The sequence below is a fragment of the Echinops telfairi genome, unplaced genomic scaffold (genome assembly GCF_000313985.2).
Source record: "Echinops telfairi isolate 266 unplaced genomic scaffold, ASM31398v2 ScPeMD7_70;HRSCAF=299, whole genome shotgun sequence".
In the NCBI taxonomy this organism is placed as follows: domain Eukaryota; kingdom Metazoa; phylum Chordata; class Mammalia; order Afrosoricida; family Tenrecidae; genus Echinops; species Echinops telfairi.
This window is the reverse complement of record NW_022103968.1, coordinates 28,715,121-28,738,777: the sequence shown is the minus strand read 5'-3', so window position 1 is coordinate 28,738,777 and position 23,657 is coordinate 28,715,121. Positions and strand designations below refer to the sequence as shown.

Below are 23,657 nucleotides of genomic sequence, written 5' to 3'. Positions count from 1 at the left end.
AAAAAAAGAAAAAAGAAAGCCAGCTGAAAAAAAAAAAGAAAAAAGAAAATGTTAATAATAATCACAAGAATATTATAGATAAAATTTTGCCTCGAAATTAGAAATATCAGAAAATGATCAATCTTCTAGAAAAATACACAGGGTTTTTCAAAAACTTCATGGGGGAAATTCCATTAGCTTTCTACTCCCTTTTTTTCTGAACTTTTTAAAGCTCACTCATATGATTACTAAAAGGGACTTACAAAAAAATGGCAATAGGTACTTTAAAAAACATATATACACATTAAAGAAATTAAACTAGTAGATTAAATGTTATCACAAACACCAAACTAGCAACAACAACAAAAAAAACCCCCACAAAACCTTGATCTCATTTATGAACATAAAAGTAAAATCCTAACCATATAGAGAAATGAATTAGGAAGAACTCACTATATCATGACCAACTGGGTTTATCCCAGGAGGGCAAAGATGATTTAATTGTAGAAACTCTATTAACATAGATTTTGAATAGTTAAAAAAGAAAATTCATATGGTCATCTCAACGGATGCTGAAAAAAATTCTAAAAGTTCTCTTGGCAAGCTGAAACTAGAAGGAAATTTCATTAGCCTAATAAAACTTAACCACAGCAAACATGCTGGGGATTATTTCCTTTAAAGTAAAAACCAAGACCACCTATTACCAGAAAATTTCTTTTTCTTTCTCAATACTGTATTGAAAACTGTATAGCCTGAGCAGTAAGGAAAGAAGAAATAAAAGACGCAGGTTACAAAGAAAGAAATGGAACTGTCCTTATCTAAAGACAACATGCTTATCCCACATGGGAAATCTAAATGCCTAATAAAGATAAAAGCATTGTTACCAAGAATGCTACACAGAAAATGTAGTTTCTTACACAAAAGCTACAACCAATTAGAAAATGTATGTGTGTGTGTGTGGGGGGGGGGTGTTGTTTTTGCTTTTTAAGCATTTTACCTTTTTTTTTTAATTAAAAGATCATTTTATTGGGGGCTCTTACAGCTCTTATAACAATCCATACATCAATTGTATAAAGTACACTTGTACATATGTTGCCATCATTTAGAAAATTTTTTGTATAAATAAGATACTTAAAAAAAACATACACCTAATGTCGGGGGTTTAAATGGAGAGAAAATGTTTTGAGAAACGATGTACAAATGCGCTTTACACAATTGATGTGTGTATGGATTGGGATAACAGTTTTATGAGCCCCTAATAAAATGTTAAAAAAGAGAAGAAAAAAAACATACTTTTATTAAAAAGCTACTATTACAACAGCAAAAAATGTAAAGGATATATATAGAGAGAGTAAGTATCAACAGAAATGTGCAAGAAATTTAAGAAGACAATTGTCAAGCTTTGGGGGGAAGACATTTCTCATAAATGGAGAAACAGAAGTAAAAGATCAAATATCAAAATGATAGTCTCTCCAAATTAGAACAAATCCAATTAAAATTCCAATACAATATTTTATTCAACTGGAAGAGTTCATTTTAAGATTTATATGGAAGATTAAAGGACCCCGATTAATATAATGCTAGAAATAGGAGTAGTTAATAGGTACCAGGAATAATTATGGAGAAACTCAATTCTCCCAAGAGATAGCAACACTTAACATAAAAACCACAGCAATTAAAACAAGACAGGATTATTTTTAAAACCAAAAATATAAACTCACTACCATGGAGTCAATGCAGGCTCATCACAACCTTACTAGACCAGGCAGAACTACTCCTGTTGAGTTTTCAAGACTGTAACATTGTAAGGGAGTTAGAAGGCCATGTCTTGCTGGTGGTTTTGAACTGCTAATTTTGTGGACAGCAGCCCAAAGCATAACTAAACAAGTGAGCGTTATGGAACAGACCCCCACAAAATGACCCTAGCAACCAATTACATACTGCACCATGGGACATGGCGGATGTGGTATAAGTAGTACAAACAGGCCGGGGAACATAAGCTTGCCATTCAGAAAAAATAAAACAATCCTTTATTTCACACTGGACGTTAAATATGAAAAGCAAAATTTTAAAACTTTCTTAAATAAGATAGCCAAACAAACCATAAAGGAAAAGATTGATGAAACTGACTCATCAAAATATGCATGTCAAAGATATCAAGTTCAAAGACAAGCCCAAAATTGGGAAAAGATACCTGCAATGTATAAATCTGGGAAAGGATTAGTATCCAGAAGATAAAAAGAATTACACATTCATTTTAAAAAGAAAAAGCAATCCAGCTATGGGCTCAGGATATGAAGAGGCACTTGGTATATATAAAAAAAAAAGAAAGAAAACCAGCGTGGCCAACAGATGATATCTAACTTTACTAGTAATCAAAGATGAACGCAAACTGAAGTCATGACACTGGCCCCACTAGCACCACACTGGCACATACTTAAAGTCTGATAACTCCAAAGGCTGATGTGGATGCAAAAACGGAAACGCAAATATGGCAGCAGAAAAATGGGAACTCCTCACTACAGACACACACACTTACTGCCAGGAGTTGATGCCGACTCAAACAATCCTATAGGACAGAACTAACTGTCTCTGTGGGTTTCCCAGACTGTAACTCTTGACGGGCGTAGAAAGCCTCGTCTTTCTTCCAAAGAGAAGGTAAAAAATGGTAGCATCACTTTGGAGAGCAATTCAGCAACATGTTGTAAATCAAACCAAATGCACTGGAAGCAAGCCTGCTGCAAGTTCACATACTGCAGCAGCTGTCATCCTGGTACAATGAGGTATGTGCCAACAGCAAGGATGCATATTATAAGTTTGAGGTTTGACAAAAAAAAAAAAAAAAACCAACCCACAAAACAAAATTCCCTATTTTTAAAGTGTATAAACAAAAATCCTACAGTAGAGAGAAACTCAAAAGCTGCCGATCAGCCCTGCCCACTCTCCTCCGAGTCCTTGAAAGAGACAAAGCAGTCAACTAGCGGCAAAGAGCCAGTGCACTTCATTCAGCGTTGGCAGCACTGCCTGTGTTTAAAGTGGTAGGACATCTGAGAGCACAACAAAGTTTCCAGAATTCACCACTAAACATGATGCGATTCCATTTCAAGTCCCACCAATACACATCATGAGGCAGATTTTTTAAAAAAGGGCAGGGAAAACTAACACATGTACCTAGAGACATCCATTTCAGAAAGAAATCCAAGTACCTATAATGGCCTTTTTCCTCTCTGTCTCGGCTTCTTTCTCCACGACTTTTTGTTTCTGTACAGCAATAAGAAGTTTTGTTTTCTCAGCCTCCCTGTGGAGAAAAACATTATCAAAATTAGGAATGATTCTTATCTGTAGTCACAAACAGTGGGTCAATAGATCCATTCCACATCAAGAACTTTCTAATCTATTAGGGTAGGTAATGATGGACACTACTTTATTTTACACAGGCTAAATGATTTGGCTGAAATAATTTCTTTTTGGCCAAGGTGATCCAGAGCTAACAGTATAATTGGGTCCATTTGTGTCTCACTGAAATCTCCTCTAACTGCTCACTGGCGAGGCCTATGATCTGGAGTGTATCAACACTGCCTTTGCCAGCAGGCCTTCTGCTGGCACAGAGGCACCACTGGACCGGACAGAAAAAGGCCCCAGCCTCTGGGCAGCTGCAGTTTCTCGTGGCTGTGGTTTGGTATGCAGAACGAAACTGCTTCTCAGCCATGGCCCGAGTCAGGTGGAGACTTTGTGCAGTGGCCCTATTTATGGTACAGAAGATAAAGTTTGGCAGCAGTGGTTAGGTGGTGAACTCTGGGCTCAATGTAAAATAGAATTTTCTAAGAACTCGAGCTTTCTAATAATGGACATGGCTCACTATGTCTAACCCCTGCAAGCAGGGGCCAGGAACTACATGGCAACAGCGGTATCCAACGAGATGACTGTGAGCGGGGGGCTTAGCATGAATGATTCCAAAGTGGCTCTCAATTTTGGAATTCCAACAGTGTATAAAATACATCTGAAAATCTGATCATAAAAATCTGAAAAGTAACTCCGGTAGTTTCCCCAAACACGTGTCCCCAAACTCTCCCCCTTTTGCCACACCGACACAGGTGACACACAATGCCACTGGAGACACTATGGGCTGAGGACAGGGAACACACAGCTTTGGTCTTTCAGTCACCAGAAGCCACCACACTTAAAGAAATCGTGAGCCCTCAATCAATGTTTTCTCAATAAATGGACCAGACTCATGATCTACCCAGGCTGCTACTGCCATTCTATGCTTTAGAGTTTAAAAGAAGATGTCCTCTTCACCAATGAAAAAGGAAATAAAACTCCACAGGATAGAAGATACAGATCTGGGTGCCAAAAGGACTCAGAACCCTATCATCCCACAAGACGGTGTTCTTGGTTCTTCTTGGACTCCCCTCGCTAGACATCTGGTGCATTCCGACTTTCAGTCATTTCTCCAACGTCTCATATTTTCCACTTACTAACACACAAGCCAAATTTGCTACACTCTTGCTTATTCTTTTCTGTATTTGTCCTAAGAGAATTATACTGTCATGTCAACGACAATACGTAGTCTCCTGTAAAAGAGGCAGACCCTCTAAAGTACTTAGAAATAAATCTGACGTCAAGCAAATAACTCATTCCCAGCAAGCCCAGGACACCTGAAAGAGAAGACTACTAGGAATCAACTAAGGCCAGGCTTTGCCAGAAACAAATGATAAGGATCCTGGTCTAATTTTAGATATGCAATCACACACATTGGGAACCCAAACTTTAGACCAATAATGTGCCTATTCTTACCATTGCAGCACAGTAACAAAATACAGGCACGGAGCCGCTGTAAACTAATTTTCTCCTCTATTCATATTTCACTCAAGACACTATTTGCATCCAAATCCTAACTTCTTAGGCTTCCAGCAACAAGTTACAGGGTAAATTGCATCCTGAGCCACTCAACTGCCCTGAAATGTCAAGATAAAAGGGAATTTACCGGTGACAAAGGGGAATGAGAACCCGAGATCTGGCAATACTACTAGACGAAAAGTATGGTAGATAGAACCCACCCCAGAGTGCAGCACCCCACATACAAGTCTCCCCTAGGCTGGTGTACTGGTGTGTAGCCAGCCCTAAATGAAAAGATTAGGGATCCCATGCATATTACTCACATTAACTCAAAATTTCTTCGTATGGCTTCTGGGATTTTGGGTTTTGTAACACGCACAGCCTAAAAAATAAAAAGGGAAAAGGCCAGAGTACATTTGGAAAAGGAAAAAAAAAAGAAGAAGAAGAAAGAAATCTTCGAACTAAGTGTTCCGCAGAAGAGCTCCTGAAACAATGCTGATGAAACAACGATGCTCCAGCTGCCTGCTTCCTACCCAGTGCAGACATCCCACGGGAACAGACTTTCACGCCATCACACAAGAACCCACGATCGGCTGCAGCTGGTCTCCTCAGGATGACTGGAAAAGTCACTCTAAGCCATAGGGAAACATACTTCCTGAGCAAAGGGTTCCCCGAAAAAGTGTTTCACAAAAACTCTTTAATGGGGCCCTCGGGCTTTCCTGTTCAAACTCATAGGACAAAGAAACAGAAGGAAGTTCAGGGTGCTGAGACTGAAATTACCAAGTGAAAAACAAACAGTTGAAAAATAAAAACAGGTCATTATATACGATTTAAAACAATGGATAGGCCTGAATCACTCAAGGAGCTGACTCAGTACTGACTAAATAGTGGCTGGGAGAAAACCAAGTCACTCACAATGAACACTTAACCAGTCTTCCTGAATCTTACACTGGCCACCCTACCTGTTTTTTCAGACACTGCACTAGACACTTCGATTTTTGTCCCCCAAACTACAGCACACCTTTTACACAATTAAGATTAAGAGTTATCTGGAAAGTGGTTTTGAAGCTAAACTTTACAGCATCAAAGACCTGATCTCTCAAAGAATTTACTTTTACTAGTTAAACATTCCCTATCTCGACCTGATCTGACATTGTATTAGCCCTCTGAAAACCAATAGCTGGTAACACAACACAATCCTGTAAACTTTCTGTAACTAATTTTAGAACTAAATATTAGAATGAGAGTGGAATGGGAAAAGAAGCTGGGGGCTTTGGCGCAAAAACCCACTACACGTTGAGGTGAGGCACGGGAGATCGCACAAGCACGTCAGCAGAGCACATGAGCACGTGCTGATGAAGTGCACGCTGAGTCGGTCTGTGATGCAGGCAAGCACTGCCATACAGCACTGAAGTCAGACACCCTTCTAGCCGTGTAAAAAGAAGCATGAAGCAGGACTGTCTTTTTGCAGATGCCCCTATTCCTGCAGAGAAGTCCTGGTGGCGCTGCCAGGTAAGCATGGGCTGCCGACTGCAGGTGGCAACTGTACAGTCCACGCAGAGCGGTGGCTTGGTCTAGGATGTGTCCGTGAAAATGGACAGTTCCATACGGGTTTTAGTGGTAAAATCCACAGAGCACGGGGACTGATTAGTTGCTCTGAGGTGAGTGTGTGTGTGTGTGTGTGTGTGTGTGTGTGTGTACAGGGGGTTCTGTGTTGGAAATGTCCTCCATACTGTTGCACTGGTGCCCCAAGAGGGCGGAGGGGCTCCTTAGTGATAAAAATGAAAAGCAGGAGAGCTGCACATTTGATGGGAAGGGCTCACTCCCTCGTAAGAGATGGAAACAGAAAAACCCACGGAACAGCAAAATCCAGGAAAAGTCTAGTGTGTATCAGAATGTGGTATGAGGGGGGCCTTCAAAAAGTTCATGGATACCGGAATGAAGTTAAGAGACTTTCCCTCGTGTGCAAGTGTCCTTTCTAACACCAGTGGGAGGGGAAGGACCACTTGCTCAGCGCTCAGTTGACAGCACAATGGAGGAGGACACTGTCCTACCTCAGAGTGGACACCACATGGATTCCAGATGGATTAAGGATTGAAACCTAATATTCAACTACAAAAGGAAGTAGAGACCGTTGCTGTAATTTCTGATTTTACTGAAATGCTTGAGTCGGGATCTTGTAGCATGCCCACACAGCAAACCACCACAAAGAAAAAAAGACTAAAATCACTCTGTAGAAGTTTGAGGTTTCAGATTTGTTAAGATGAAGGGAACGAAGTGGCAGAAAGAAAACAGGCACCCGGGACAGCATGTTTGCTATGCGGCTATTTATTGACTCGTTCTCTTTGCCTTCCTGTCTCTCCCTTCCCTTTTCCCCCTATGCATCTAAACTAGCTGCACTAGCCAACATTAAAAAACAGCATACTTAAATCAGTAAAGAAAATGAATGCACCACCACCAAACGTTTTAGCAACACGATCAACAAGTCACAAATGAAACACAAATAGCAAATATCCTAGGATATTCAACTCACATAAAACAAAAGGAGAACAATAGCCATCAAGTTAATCCGGCTCCTGGCAACTAGGAGACAGACAAGAACCTTGGCTTCACAGGGCTCTCAAAGGCTGGCTTTATTCATACGTAGATTGCGGGGTGCCTCTGAGTGGACTCCTACTACAAGCCTTTCGGTTAGCCAATTAGCATGCTAATCATTAGGACTGCCCAGGGGCTCCTCAGCCTCACTACCCACTGCAGTTGAGCGGTTCTGACTCAGAACAACTCGAGGCTATAAAAACAGATCTCTTCATCTTTCTCCCATTCAGTAACTTCTACTTTTGAACTGCCAGCCTGGCGGTTAGTAGTCCACTGCTTACCCAACAGCGCCACAAAGGCTCCTCAGCTTCAGACACTCACCGCCACTGAGTAGATCACAACTCACAAGTGACCCTGTGGGGTTCCGAGTCTGTAACTCATTTCAAGAGTAGAAAGCCTCATCCTTCTCCTGTGGAATGGCTGGTGGTTTTGAACTGCTGATCTTGTGCTTAGGAGGTCCAACACATAACCATTATGTCACCAGCGCTCCCCTTCAACCTCACTAGCCAATACAAAACAACAGATGAATTTTCTCTCAAAGGATTGTGAGCGAGGAGGCTGTGTGCATCAGCTAATGATGTGGGTACAATCACAAAATCAAATGTGCTGGGTCTATAGCTCAACACTATTGATGAAAATATGTAGGCTATTGATAATTTTTCTGAAAGTTAATTTGCAATATGAATCAAAAAGCCCACCAAGGGGAACTATCTATACTTTTGACCTATCAATCCTACTTTAAGGATTAGAAAAAAGGAATATGCTAAACTTGGTCACTGTGCCTTACATATAATGATAAAATATTAGATATCATAGTGATTAATTAAATATAATCATTAAAAGTAGTGATGCAACAAATTTATATTTTTAACTTGGAACAGTATTCATATTTACTATTAGTGGTGGAGAAAGTATGGCATGGTATGATTTCATTTTCTCTAAAATGTATTTATTCATATCTATAACATATAATCCTGTATAGTAAGAATAATCTGAAAAAATACAATAAACTGTTAAAAGTGATTATTCTATATGGTAAGATTACTGGTGAATTTCACTTTGTTCTTCCTTTCCCAACAACTTTAATATTTAAAACACATATAAAGTATGATTATAAAAATATGTAAAGTATACAAAAAATCGGTAAAAGAAAAAAACCCCAGAAAAACAGGGAAAGGATATGAACAGACACTGACAGAACAGAAATATCAGAAAGATACTCAACCTCATTAATCCAGAAACACAAGTCAAAGAGGAGAGCTCCACAGCTGTTGATGTAGTGACATTGCTTCAAATACTGGAGAGGTCATGGGGAGACAAGCTCCTGGAGAGACATGTGTATCCACTCCGCAGGACAATTTGATTGTTGTTGTTAGGAGCCATTCAGTCAGTTCCAACTCATAGCCACCCTTTGAATGAAACCTGGTCCTTCGACATCCTCACAATTGCTCTTTATGTTTGAGCCTATTGTTGTAATCACTGTGTCAACAATCCATCTTGTTGGGGACCTTTTTGCTGCCCCTCGCCTTTACCAAGCATGATGTCCCTTTCCATTCTGGGAAGTGGTCTCTCCCCTGACAACATGTCACAAGTACGAGATGACGTCTAAGCATTCTTGCTTCTGAGGAGCACTCTGCCATACTTCTCTTTCAAGACAGATGCCCCAGACGGCACAAAGCAGCCTGTATGCCCTACCTAAATGCCGGCAGTTCAGACCCACCCAGCAAAGCCATGAAAGAAAGGCTTGGCCATTCAGCTCCCTAGGGATTACAGAGAAGCCCTGCTGGCTCAGCGGGCTGCGTGTTGGGCTGCTAATCACAAAGTCAGCAGTTTGAAACCACCAGCTAGTCCTCAAGAGAAAAAGGAGGCTGTCAATTCCCATAAAGAATTATGTTTTAGAAACCCAGAGGGGCAGTTCTACACTGTCTTCCACGGTTGCTATGAGATGGAATTGACTTGATGGCAGTGAGCTTTTAGTTAAAGAATACAACCAAGAAAACCCTAAGCAGTTCTACTGTGCAACCCCAGGGTCACCATGAGTCTGAATTGATTCAATGGCAATGTGCTGACCCTATAGTTTTGCAAATAACTTCACTTCTGGGGCTTTACCTTAGAAAACCATTTGTGGGTATGCATACGCAAGGAGACATGCCAGGAATGCTTGCCACGCTGTTTATTAATAGTAAAATACTGGAAACAGCAAGGTGCGGGCTAAGTAATATGAAGAAAGGCATTCTCAGCAGCTGTTACAAGGAATGAGTTAGATCTCTGAGTAACAACCTGGGTAGAATCTTAGAAACGGTGATGGTCATAGTCAATTATCTTGAGAATTGATATTTTTAACTCCAGGGTTTCACAAAGTTAGCTCTGAACACCTCAAAGGACTCCTTCCCTTGGTGGCTCCCTCTCAGGCACTGAGACAAAGGCAGACCACGATGGAGGCCCCCACAAGGGCCTGCCCCGTCTTCCCAGCCTCACCATGAGCGGCACGCGCAGGCTCCGTGGCAGGAGGCCCCTTCTCAGCAGCAGCACACTGACTGAGAGGAGAGAGTAAGGCACATGTGGAGGCTCAGAATGCTTGGTCCTCATGACCATCAACTGATCTCCCAGTGCCTCTGAGAAAGGACCCCAGAGTCACCACACTGCCACTTCGCAGGACCCCGACCACAGAAAGAAATGCATTTCATATTGAGATCCCAATACAAGGGGCTTTAAAAGGTTCATGACGAAACTTATCATTACCTTATCATTCACCACCACACACTTAGCTAAAACAAGCCATTCTCACAGAATGCTTAACATTCACACTCTGAGTGCTCCAAACCGATTTTCCTACTCCATTCCACTTTTTTAAATAATGCTGTCGTCACTCCTTAAAATGGACCTTACAGCACACCAATGGATTCCAACCTACAAGCTGAAAAAAATAGGGATCCCGAATAGGAGGCATTTACACTCACCATTCTACCTCCCACTGCCACCATCACTACTAAATTCATTTACCCACTCACCCACTCAAAAAACCCTCTTCATTCATTTCTCTCATGTAAATCCTATTAATTCTTCCATATCTACCTAAAATCCCAACTCAATCATAGTCTTACCAGTCACTTTTTTGAAATAGTCTCTTAACCCTTACAGCACGAATAATTCATCACTCTTTTACATTTCTAATTAATACTTAGTGTTATTTGTCTAGTATTACTGCTCAAATCTGAGAGCAAAGATTACACTTTCTGGATTTCCAGGTACTATTTATTATTTAAAGTCATTTGTCGTGCCTCATGCAGAGCAGGATATGAATGTTAATTTTCTTTAGGAACCTGTAGGAGTGTCCACAAGGAAATGGCACCCATGGTAAGCTACGGGAGTATTTTACTTTGGCAGAGAACTAAAGGCAAAATGAGAACGGCAGTCTAAAAATTCGGACAGAACTTCAATGAAATCACTGCCCAGTAAACAACCGGATGAAAGGCGGAGCAGAGGTGAAGTGTCCAAACCCGCCCGGTGTGTCCCGAGGAGAAGGGCGTACCTGGATGGTGAGACCCGGAGCCATGAGGTTTAAATCTTTCTGCAGCGCTTGCTTCAGGTTTTCATCTATTTGATCTGTGTTGGAGTCAAGAACAGCAGCTCTTAGGATACTCATCCCTTATTTTTTTTAATAGTGAAATAAGACCAATCATTATAGACCTAAAGTGGTACTATTCTTTTATAGAACTTAAAACTATAAATTGTTTTAGAAAGATATATAGGTAGATGTGAGATGTATCTCAAGAGGCTTCAAAAAGTTTCTGGTGAAATAGAGTGGAATTTTCCCACAAACTTCCTGAAGTCTCCTGGTATGATACCTTGTGTATTATATATATGTATTTGAAACACACACACACACACACACACACACACACACACACACACACACACAGTTTTCCTTTTACATGGGAGAAAGTATGAAGACTTATCTAATAAAAAAACTGTGGAAGGAAGATGGCAAGCAGCTAGTCTACATGTATCCAATAATGGGAACTGGAGAATCTGACTCCCTAGTATTTTAACTCAAGACTTTCTGTCCAGATTCTCAGGGAAAAAAGAAAATTCCAGTTTTCTGTCAATCTTTCCTCCAGTCCTCAAATAGCCAATTTCATCTCCCTGAAACTCAGCGGACTACTTCTGTGGTTTCAGAGGAGGGTTAGTTTATAGCAAGGTCTGTCAAGTACATACCGATGGCCAATAGAGAGGCCCTTCGGTTGTAACTTATGAATTTTCTACCTACCTCAAAATAATACTTTCAGCACAGTGCTATGACAAATCCGGACTAAGTTTCCTCATAGCCCCGTATTATCAAGGGATGATAACCAAGGAGGAACCAATTGGTAGATCTCTAAATTGATTAACTATCCTGGCGCCTCTCTCAGAAATTCACAAGGGATTTCCCAGGGAGAAGTGAGAGATCAACAGTGACAACCCATTGCCTGGCCAGTGAATTTCACAAATAAAAAGTAATTCGTGTTCAAAAGAGTTAACAGCACAGGCCTGAGCTTGTGATCTTCAGAGAGGCCGGTTTGTATGACTGGCCCTTGGCTGTCATCTGAGAACATGGATTTGGAACAATTTCCACCATTCCCAGAACTGGTAAGAGTAGCTGAACACCTGCCTTCCTTTTAGAGTCTTGAATTAGGATAGATACCGGGCCTATGTGACCAGTCCCCAGTTAAAAAAGAAACAAAAACACGTGGGCGCTGAGTCTCAAATAGGCTTCTCTTGGTGGACAGCCCTTCACAAGTATTGTCACAAGCCAATGCTGAAGGAATGAAACGGGCCCTGTGTGACTCCCCTGGGGAGGACTCCTGGGAAGCTGGGCCTGGTTCCCTCTGGACTTTGCCCCATGCGCCTTTTTCCCTTGACTGATTTTGCTTTGTATCCTTTGGCTATAAAATCTCAACTCCAAGCATGCCAACCTGCTGGCTCCTAGTAAGCCATCAAATTGGGGGCTGGTTTTAAGAAGCCTCCATAAGACTTAATGCCTCATAATCATCTATCATTTTCTCAAGTGATCTATTCAATTAGCAACAACGGTAATTTGGCTATTCAGTCCACCAGAACACAGTCCATAAGTTAATGGAGTTTTCCCAATCTCTACCAGGTTTATACTATGCATTTCAGAAAAATAATATCCATTCACAACACAGTTTAAATGTATTCACTTAATCGTAAGACATTTTAAACTTAACACCTCAATAAAGTTTTCTTACAGACACGTGCTCTAGTATAAAGTCAGAAAATAGGGTCACGTGATGGAAGGTTTACTGACATTACTCTAGTATCTATTTAAAAGTTGAACAAGATTTCCCACTTACCAAACAATTCAATGTAAACTTCTTGAAGTGTGTGGGCACTGCAAAACTGGTTCAGCTCGTGGTGGATTTTATTAAAGATTAAGGTCTTGTCATAATCTGCAGTGTAGTTCCTCACGATATCAAACACTGCAGGGAAGACACCATCCAGGTCTGTTAGTACTTTAACGACGCCAGAGCAGCAGTTAAGAGTGAAATGATGTACACGAGGAAACGTGGCAACAAGATAGAACGAAACTGCGAACACAGATCACAATCCTTGATTGTGCTCCTCACGCTCACATTTTCCAGACCCCTGCCCCTTACTTACCACCCCACTGCCTTTGCAAGTACCAGAGGACACGCTTTGATTCCCATACTAAGCAAAGTATATCTACATTGTGAAGGAGGGCATGGCACAACCGGGTGTGTATTGTAACAATGTGCCCTTTGGCAGAAAGGAGCACAGGACTTGAGACACAGCGAGTGGAGGCAGGGAAGGTAGAAGGCAATTAATGCAAAACTTGACTGTGAGATAAAGAAGTGTACTCAATATAATAGGAAAGCAGCTGCAAAAGATCATTTTTCATAAGCAATTTTTTTGTTTTTTGGGGTGTGTGTGTGTGTGTGTGTGTGTGTGTGTAAGCTGGTGGCCTATGCACTGGGCTGCTAGGTGCAAGGTCAGCAGGTGGAAACCACCAGCCACTCTTTGGGAGAAAAACGAGGCTTTCTACTCCTGTAACGAGCTAGCCTCAGAACCCCACCAGGGCAGGACTGTCTGTCCCATCCGGTCTCTGTGAGTTGGAATTGATTCGATGGTAATGAGTTGAGTTGAGTTATATATGTACGTGAGGGGGTCTGCAAAAAGTTTGTAGAAAAATTCCAGTATTTTTCAACTCAATTTATCCATAAACTTTGTCATCCCTTCATAAAACGACTGTTTTAAAAAACACAGTTTTGGGTCTAGGCTGTGAAAAAACAGGATGTATTTTAAAGGGTCGTTTTAGGAGGGACGGGGAAAAATGAAGAGTTGATACCAAGGGCTCAAGTAGAAAGAAAATGTTTTGAGAATGATGGCAACAAACATGTGCTTGACACAATGGATGGATGGATTGTGATAAGAGCTGTACAAGCCCCCAATAAAATGATTTATAAAAAAATAAAAATAAAAGGGTAGTTTTTACAGGGTGTAAAAAAATACCAGACTAGAAGGGGAAAGAAGCTAATCATGGACCAGACTTTGTGTCACGCAATTTCCATACACCCGCACTGAATTCTCCCCACTCAAGTTCATCATTTTATCTACTAGGACACTGAGAATCAGAGAATTTCCGGTCTGAGTCTGTGTTCTACCTGCTGGCACATGCTGCTTTCTGCCTTCAGACACAAAGACTAGTTCCACTGGCCCTCTCAAGTAGAACGTTGCATGCAGTGACTCAAAGGCTTGGTTACTTTCCAAGTGAAGTGATGATCTAAGAGTCTCTCCTCCTCTCTGGCGAGAGACCTACCCTTTGTTTTTGTTCGTACTTTGTTCCAGTGATGGTGACCAAGAGTGATGAAATGAGCTCCTTCATGGGGCTTTTCCCCGAGTTCTTTGGAAAGACAGCTTGATAGATTTCCACCCAGCCCTGAGGAGCTACCTTTGCCCAGTTTTCTACCCCAGAGCGTTTGTTACTACTGTCCAGGTTGACTAACATTTCCTGGGAAAGGTTTAATAGCCTGTATCTGGTCCTGCCATGATTAGCATGCAACTGGCCAGGACTGCTCAGTAGACGATGCAACTGAGGTGAGTTGCAGCCCAGGCAACTACTATGCAAAAGACACATCTGGTTCACAGAGAGGGGGACTAGTTAGTGTCAGGTGGCCGTGTCACACTGAAATTGACACAGAGTTTGTGTATTGAAGCAGCCGACCCCACAGAGGTCTGTCAGACAGAGAGGAAAACAGAAAAAACAAAAAGAGAAGCAACAGGAAGAGAGAAGGAGGGGAAACAGAAGAGCTGTACCACTGGCCAGCAGCCGCACGAAGACAATGAGAGGCCTAAATGGGGCCCAGTGGCACAGCCAGCAGCCGCAGAGGGCCGACAGGGTACAGATGGCTAGGCTAAAAGGAGTCTCCCATGGGGCAGAGAGGAGCTGAAATCGGGCTGATCTGCACATGCTTCCAGAGCTTGATTCCAGATTTGTTCCCTGTTCCTTAATAGACTGCTTCATTGTTAGGTAGGGTCTGAGCGTTCCCAAACACAGGAGAGAGAGAGGGAGGCACAGGAGGAATGTCAACAGGCTGGAGGGCAGAGTTACTGCTAGGTCACCATCTCTTCCTCGCAGGGATCCGCTTTGGAGCTGTTCCTGGTCATGATCCTCCCCCTGGAGGGAGACGCATTCCGATGACATTATTACTACCACTGCCACTTGCATCTGACACCCGGCACGGCAGATGAAGAAAGGTAAAGGAAAATCATAAAATGGGCCGAAATTCACTCAACAGCAATACAGCCTCCCCTCTGCATTGAGATCTTTTCTCTACTTTTGCCTCTACTCATGATGTTAAACTGAACATGCATCTGGATCCCAAGCTAACTTTTCTAGGCCTCAATCCTCATGTCAGTGGCTTCAGTAATGGGCCAAACCTAACAATCTGAGGACGCACAGAACCGAGCAGCATTTCGTTCTGTGGGACAGAAGGTACAATGACAGCATGATGTCCTCTCCAGTAGAAGTAAAAATGGCTCGACGGTGGAGGGTAGAACTACTTCGCCTCTTTGGACTGCTGGTTTAGACAAGAACAAAGTTAACAAGGCAGCGTTCTCCAGAGCGCCTCCAAAACATCTCACTGGCACTGTGCCCACTCCACCTTTGCGGGTTTTCACCTTCTACTAAGAAAATGCTTTGCCTTCCCTGAGGAGTTTCAGACTGCTTTCTAAGTCAGAATAAATAGCAACTAGAAAAGATTTCTCTACAGTCACAAAATCCATGTGGTCCCAAGATATTGATAAAGCTCTAAATTTGTCCGACACAAGGGAACAATAGCTAATCCTGACGGGGTAATGTGCTACTTTCCAATTCCAGAAATACACAGTGATCTTCTTGTTCTTGGGAGCCACTCTACTCAGAGAAGAACTACCCATCTGGTGCAGAAAGTCAGCCTGTCCAGAATGTTCCATGAACTAATTTTCCCACACTTATCAAACACCACTGATGCCAAGAGCTTTTAATAATGTCTCCCTAGGCCTCACGGAATCTCTCAAATCAGAAGCAATGTGGTGGTAAGTACTTTTTTTTAAAGTAACAGAAGTACACCATACCTGCATAAGGAGCCAACATATTCACCACTTCTATTCGGTCAATATAGATCATGACTCCACCACTGAAAACAAAGACATGGAAGACATGCTACGTCAGATACGAGCCGATGCCATGACAGACATTTACAAGAAAATCCTGTGGACATTTACTATGGCTTGATGAAAGTGACGCTCCCAAGAATGCCCCTACTATTCTGCTCGTGCACACACTCACCCAGCGCCTCTCTTAATCCAAGGCCCACCTCTGCCCCAGCTGCAACCAAACCAGCTCACCTTAGACCAAACCCTATAACCTCGAGCTACTTTGCGCTCTGCCCTCAATAACTAACGTTGCCAGCACAGGCAGTGCACTTCCCCACCAACCAGGCAAAAGCTGAAAGCTATTTTGATGTTCCCTGCTTGTTTTAACAATTCAGCAGGGTTTTTAATCTACTTCTCCTCTGTTTTTATTCTAATATGAAAAAGAGAATTTACCCCCAAACCTTCAATTAAACTGGCACCATAGAAAGCTTGGTCTTGTTTAGGGATCCCTATATACTTCCTCATCGGGCTGCTGAACTCAAGGTCAGCAGTTCAAATCCTCTAGCTGCTCCAAGGGAGAAAGAAAGATGAGGCTTTCTGCTCCCGTAAAGACTGGCAGCCCCAGAACCCTATTTAGGATTGCTCTGAGGTAAAATCGACTCAGTGGCAGTACTTTGGTTTTAAATACCTCCTGGCTTACCAGCTCCTACCCTGAGGGGCATGTGTACTTCAACTTAAGACATAAGAAGTTAGAGATTTACAACTCTAGAGAAATAACTAAGTCTTCCTACCAATGTACAGCATTTCTTCCTTCTAATAATAAACGGCAACACCTGTTAACTGAGGGAAAATCTGGCAAACTTAGAAAAGGCATGAACATGAAAACAAAAATCATCCCAAGGCCCACCAGCTGCCGATTTTAAGTGATCTGTAGTGGGAACCCACACAAGAGTTACAGATGGACCCAGGGAGGCCTTAGTAATGCAATCGATTAACCTGAAACCAAGAGGAAGCCTGTCCTTTAAAAAAAGCATTTTTGTCTCTCTAGAGATGTCAACGACTTTACTGTTATTTAGTTGATTAAAAAAAAAAAAAAAGAACCTTGGAATTTACATGCTTCCTTGGATACAATTGAATGCACTGATTATATTCTAGAAACAATTTGGGGCCTGACTTGCCTTTCTCTACAGCTCGTTAGAGGGCAGTGATTCCCAAAGTGAGGTCCTTGAACCAACAGCATCAGCACCACCTGAAAATTCTTAGGCTTCAGACTTCTGAACCACAAACTACATTCCCAAAAGCAAAACCAAAGAAAACGCGCTGTCACTGAGTGAACGCTGACTCACAGTGGCCCTCAGACAGAGGAGAACTGCCCTGTGGGTTTCCAGGACTGAACTGCTGGTTCTGAACTGTTGACCGTGTTTAGCAGCCCAAGGCATAACCCACCACACAACAGGCAGGCTGGTTTAATTTGAAACTATTTTTTATTGAGTACCTACTCTGGGTCCAGTGTTTTAAATCTAATCTTTACTATAACTGTACAGTAGGTCTTCATATTTGATTTGTAGCGTGAGGAAACAAAGCTTGGAAAAGTCATAAAGCAGACGTGGCAGTCCTGATATGTGCTATCAGATCTGCAGCCCATAAACCCTTTCTGGTTTTTGATACCACCATAAAGGCTCTTACTACAGGAGGCTCCCATATAGACATAAGCTTTGGTCTGATAGTGCTCAGAACAGCAATCGACCTGGATTATGGCCATGCCAGTTTGAAGGACCAAAAAGTGAGCACAGCTTAATCATAATAAAAAACACACCCCAAAAACCTCCATCTGAACTAACGCATGGTTGGCAAGCAAGAGGAATGCTTACCTTGTTCCACAAGGCACGTTTTTAACTTCATCAGTTTGTAGTGTTGTCTGGGGAAGGGGAAAAAAAATGATCAATGTCTTCAAATAACTACTGCTCCCAGGGGGCCAATGTCTGCAGGGCTGCCAAAGTACCAGAGCGCTCCATTATAAGTTCCAATCCCAAAGACTAGCTATTACAGAATCACTTCTTTTTCGCATCCTAGTAGAAATGAAAGATTCAAGACTAGATGCTTCTCCTGTTCCAGAGTCCCAGGTACGGGTGTAACTGGCCTGGGAATAGCAGCTTACCCAAGAGGACATGACAGCTAGGACTTGCACTCTGAACCTCGGTTCCACTGCCCCCAGTACTGTTTCCACGGAGGATCAAGACAGCTATCACATACACTCAAGTAGTCTCTGCTATGGGGCTCCCTGAACTCCACAGCGACCTTCCTCTACAGCTACCGTCAGTGTTGGAGTTCAGGCCCCAGTGATCTCTCACATGGACTACCATGTTTTCTTCTGACGGAAGAGTCGCCACCTGTACTAATCGGTCCTAGAGCACCAATAATCTAGTGAATGATTGTCCCGCCCAGGCCACACCTTTGTTTGAGTCCAAGTTGATGCCCCACAGCACGCTAAGGCCTTGAACAGACACTACCAATAACATCTACCAGGAGTGTCCTCTGAACACACAATGCCTTATTGAAGCACACAGCCAACGAACTGCCTTGTGGAATACCGTTCAGAAAGGGCAACCCTCTAGCAGGTACATGATAGAAGTACAAACTGAGATGTTATGTGTTACCTGTGTTGTGTGCTAAGACGAAGGATACAACGGGAAAATCTCTGTGGTGAAATACAGAGAATCTGAGGAAAAACATCATTTTTAATCCCATTTTCCTGTTACCCGTCTGAAGTCCTTTGGTGTTCATAAGCCAGCATTACAGAACATTGATTCTGAAAGTGCATTTTGGGTTATTTTATATATACTGTAAAATCGCCAGTTTCCTTTTAATTTCTCTTACATTCTTTTCTCATACAGAACACTCACAGATTGGGACCTCAGACTCCCCAAAGTGTGCCACACCCATTACCTTTCTAGTACCAAGTGTGCAAAGCCATTTGTTTATATTGAGCTGTCTTCAACTGTGCCCTCGAAATTCCTAAGAAGTTAACTCATGTCTCATTTTTATGGGAACAATGTCTTATTGGGGCTTTAATATAATTCTTCCTCAAATGCTATTTTTCAGATACAGCAAGCAAGAACTTTTCAATTTAGTCTCATGGCCCTTAACATTCAGTGTTTTTTGTTTCTGATGATGCATACTATATTAGTTCACATGGAAATCTCTTTCCTAATTTTATTTCCATCTCTTGACAAGTTAATTTATCAAAGAGTTTAATTATACATAAGCTATATATTTACTACATACTTTTAAAGATGTGAGGGTCTTCAAAAAGCTCATGAAAAAAAGTAAAATTAAAACGTAAGTAAGTAAAACACGAAGTATATATAAGTATGCAGTAAATATAGTAATAATATACATGTAGATAAGCTCTTAAATATGTTCATGGATTATTGCCCCTGTCTCCTTTTTACATCTCTGTTAAGCATGACTTAGCATAAACCCTAAGAAGACACAAGATCTGTCGGGTTTGAACATTTTTTAAAGTGCCTCATCACCAAGGGTCTGTTGCTGTGAAAATCAACATGGGATGTTCGTTCCACACTACTTGCGAGGAAATCCACTGTTTTAGCAACTTCTACTCTAAGTGGGATGAGCAGAAATACAATGACACGATGCCTACCCGCAAGCCTCTAGATGCATATAGACTTTTGTGAAAGAAAAATAAACACATAAACATAGAAAGCAATGAAAATAATGCCCAGGGCTAAAATTTCAAGGGCAGATTATAAGAGCTATGGATGAGAAGGGTTTTGAGTAAGAGATGAGCCTGCAGAAAGCCTGGCAAGGCTTAGGCAGGAAGAGAGACGGAATGGAGGGGAGGTGGTGAGAAGAGGTGAGCATGGAGCAAAGCAGGGGTGAATACACATGGGGACTGGAGCTCGGCCAAGCCCAAAGAGGACCACAGGCGGCCCTTGGAGATGCTGTGGCTGCAGTTCCAGACCACTGCAATACACCGAGCTGTGCACTGAAGCAAGGCACACAACTTTGTTGGTTTCCCAGTGTGTATAAAAGTATGTGCCTGCTACACTGTAGTCTATTAAGTTTGTAATAGCGTTATGTCCCCACCCCCTCCCTCAATGTATACACCCTAATTAGAGTATTTTATAGTTACAAATTGCTAACCATCACTTGAACCATCAGCAGACATTCATCCTTTTGCTGGTGGAGGGTTGTGCTTTGATGCTGATGGCTGCTGACTGGCCAGGGTGGTGGCAGCTGAAAGTTAGGGTGGCTGTGGTACTTTCTTCGAGGGCGACATTTAAGCTTGTCGCATTGACTCAAGGACTCTCCTCTCATTTGAATGGTTAGAAGTCATTGAAGCATTATTACTTGATTTAATTTCAATATTGTCCTGTCTCAGGGCACAGGAGGCCCAAGGAAAGGGAGAGCTAGGGGGGCCACAGGTCAGTGGAATAATCAGAACATATACACATTTATTGACTGTTTGTGATCTCATATGGGTTGACTCATAGCACCCCAGAACAATTACAATGGTAACATCAAAGATCACTGATCACAGATCACCACAAATCTGGTTTAAGAATGACCAAGTCTGGAATATTAAGTATCACCCTAACAGACAGAGAGACACAAAGTTACTTCACTTTGCAAATAAATGGGGGCTATAGACTTGCTTGACACAGGCAAGGACCTTCAATTTGTAACAGTCCCAGTATCTGTGAGGTGCAATAAAATGAGGTAGTAAGAGGATGGGCTCCAATGTTCACAAATGACACTCTCCCTGACTAGGAAGCACAAGCTTCACTTACAAGGCTATGGTGAAACAGACCACTTCGGTGAGTCAGTGGTAGCATTCTCACCTCCCACCTAAGAGACAGCATAGGTCTGATTCCGGCTGATGCACCTCATCCATTTGTGGACTTATTTGTTTCTGAACAAGTTTCAACAGAGCTGTCAGGCTATACAACACACTAGGAAGAAAGGTCTGATGATCTACAGCCCAGCTGTCAGCCAACGCGAACCCTCTGGATCACAAGGTTCAATCCCTGTGCATAGAGGTCACCTGAGTCAGGGGCAGACTCAACAGCTCACAACAGCAACCCTAATGGCATGTCCCGGAGTTGTGACAAACCAGGGACAAATGGAACATAAGCATCTTCTGAATCCAGAGATTTATAATAAACGAGCATGGAAAAGTAGTCCCAGATGACTGTGATTTTGTCATTGTTATGCTAAAAGACATGGATCTACCAAGTCCCTCATGGCCAAGCTGTTCTTCTAGATCAGGGGTCCTCAAACTTTTTAAACATGGGGCTAGTTCACTGTCCCTCAGATCTGTTGGAGGGGCAGACTATAGTTAAAAAAAAAAAACAAAACTATGAACAAATTCCTATGCACACTGCACTTATCTTATTTTGAAGTAAAAAACAAAACAGGGTTAAAAACACCTGGCGGGCCGGATAAATGTCCTCAGCGGGCCGCATGTGGCCCACAGGCCATAGTTTGAGGATGCCGGTTCTAGATCTTCTAGGGGTAAGAAATGTCTGGCCCTCAGGCCACATAAAGCCTACAAAATCATCCATACCAGCTAACATCACACACCTCACCAAAGAGAAGCAATTCCAGCCGTGGCATTAGGGTTGAATTAATTAGATGTTTAGACCAGTATGGCCCACACGTTATCAACAGCCAAACAGCCCTCAGCAGAAAAAAGGTTCCCCACCCCTATTCTAGATGATCAGGTGCTCACTTCAAATATTCTATGATGTGTTCAAACACAATGTTCCCTAAGGTGCCACACAACTGGGCAAAAGACTGGAGGCAGAAAAACAACATACATATGGAAATTCAGATCCATGATAACAGTAGCCCAGGAGCCTGCCGCTATGGAAACCAAACAATGTTCTAAACCAAGTCATCCCTGGTTTGCAATTCTAGTTGTGCTCCCAAGTCTCATTTTTATTTTGAGAGCAGCAATGAAAGCTTGCAAAAACGGGTTGCCGACCACTATACAGCTGGGAGAGGCCAGACTGCTCAAGCTGCCTAACTCATACTTCTAGTGCATGCCAACAGTGAGGGAACGCAAGAATCATCCACACTTGGGTTTATGACCATTGTACTTTGATCTTTAATACTTGCAATGAAGTAAATGTTACCATCTGCTTAAGCAATACTGCATCCATCCCCACCCACCAGTGTGGCAAGGACTCCTGTCACACCTGTCCAGCCAGTGTGGGAGCTCGCTTAGGCATCACTCACCTGCACAGATCTGAACGTAGTTATGAAAGGCAACATGATATGATAGCCTGGTCCACTGGGGCTAGTTAGTAAAGCTCCACCCCTGCAAAAAGACGTTTCAATTTTACAAGATTATAGAAAGAAATTCTCTTCCCAAAGCTAAAATACTGTAATACATGTTTACTCTTACTCTACTACCTGACCTGCTAAATACAAAAAGGACCTTAATGAACACGACTTATTCCCGTGAGCAACTGCTGCTCCCCAAAATGCCTGCCACACCCCAAAAGGTAAGAAGATCCGAGTAGACAGCTCGGTGTTACACCGTGTTTCATAAGCCCAGCCAACTATCCCTCTGGGGCTGTAGCAGTGCGCTCTCAGGTTCAAAGGGCTCGCCATGGTCTTTAACCTTTGATGAAATACTTATGGCAAGAAATGCCAAGGGGCCGCCGTTGCTGTGCCTGAATCAAACACAACAACCCCCGAGCAAAACACTTCTTCACTGGGTTGGAAAAAAAATGAGGGACACTAACTTTCAAGGAAGGAGAAACACTTCTGCAGCTCAAGACTCCTTTAAATCTTTCTGAAAGACAACTAATTGAAGACAACAATTGAAGATATATCATGTCTCTGTATAAAAATTGGGGGAAAGTTAGTATGGAATGATGAAGGGTGAGGGGGTGGGATTATAAATCAAAAAAGTGAATGTGAGAAAACTCACCTCAAATATAAGAAAAGAAGCATTTAGGGAGCAAGTGATTTTTTTTCAAACCATACTTTGCACAGTTATGAAGAAATGCATACAATTTTGTTTCTTAGGCTTAAAATATAAAGAGGTTTGTCAAGGACCCATAATTGCTGAGGAAACAGGAACCATTGAAGGCTTGTCCTTAATTCTTTGAGAGCCAGACTGAAACATTCTTTTGCTGCACTAGATAGAAATCTAGACTCATCTGTCCTTTCTTATGCTAAAACAGTGGGAACCAGCTCAAGGTGGATCTAAAAGTAGAACTGTGGGGTTTGAGGGATGACAGAAACAAGCCAAAAGTCGACCCTCTTTTTGCAGATACCCACTATCCCAACTTCTCCACTGATTTTCCTCTGCCCCAACCAAACTCACTGCCCTCGGGTTGACTTTACAGGCGTAGATGGCCTCTCTTCTCCTCAGATCGCCTGGTGGTTTCAAGCTGCTGACCTTGCAGTTAGTGGCAGAGGGTAACACATTGCCACTAGGGCTCCTTACTAGTGTCTATCAAAAAGGAATTGGTGGTAATTACATGGAAAGAAAGGCTAAAAGAAAGCCCCACTAGTAAGTAATATATTTCATGCAATTCCTCTTCTCAGGTTGA

At 42.2% G+C, this 23,657-nt stretch overlaps 1 protein-coding gene across 3 annotated transcripts in view; it reads right to left on the bottom strand.

Annotated features, from left to right (window-relative positions):
- ERLIN1 (ER lipid raft associated 1) overlaps positions 1-23,657 on the bottom strand; it is a 34,198-nt gene that overhangs the window by 9,527 nt on the left and 1,014 nt on the right. For 2 of the 3 annotated variants that reach the window (XM_004700997.2, XM_045291513.1), the window contains exons 2-8: positions 22,330-22,411; positions 17,940-17,986; positions 16,048-16,109; positions 12,768-12,893; positions 10,946-11,019; positions 5,142-5,200; positions 3,186-3,277 (exon numbers count right to left, since the gene is read on the bottom strand). In XM_004700997.2, the coding sequence (XP_004701054.1) occupies positions 3,186-3,277; positions 5,142-5,200; positions 10,946-11,019; positions 12,768-12,893; positions 16,048-16,109; positions 17,940-17,986; positions 22,330-22,411 (542 nt within the window). Of the gene's footprint in view, positions 1-3,185; positions 3,278-5,141; positions 5,201-10,945; positions 11,020-12,767; positions 12,894-16,047; positions 16,110-17,939; positions 17,987-22,329; positions 22,412-23,657 lie in introns of those variants that run through there. The other variant, XM_045291514.1, reaches the window with a different exon arrangement.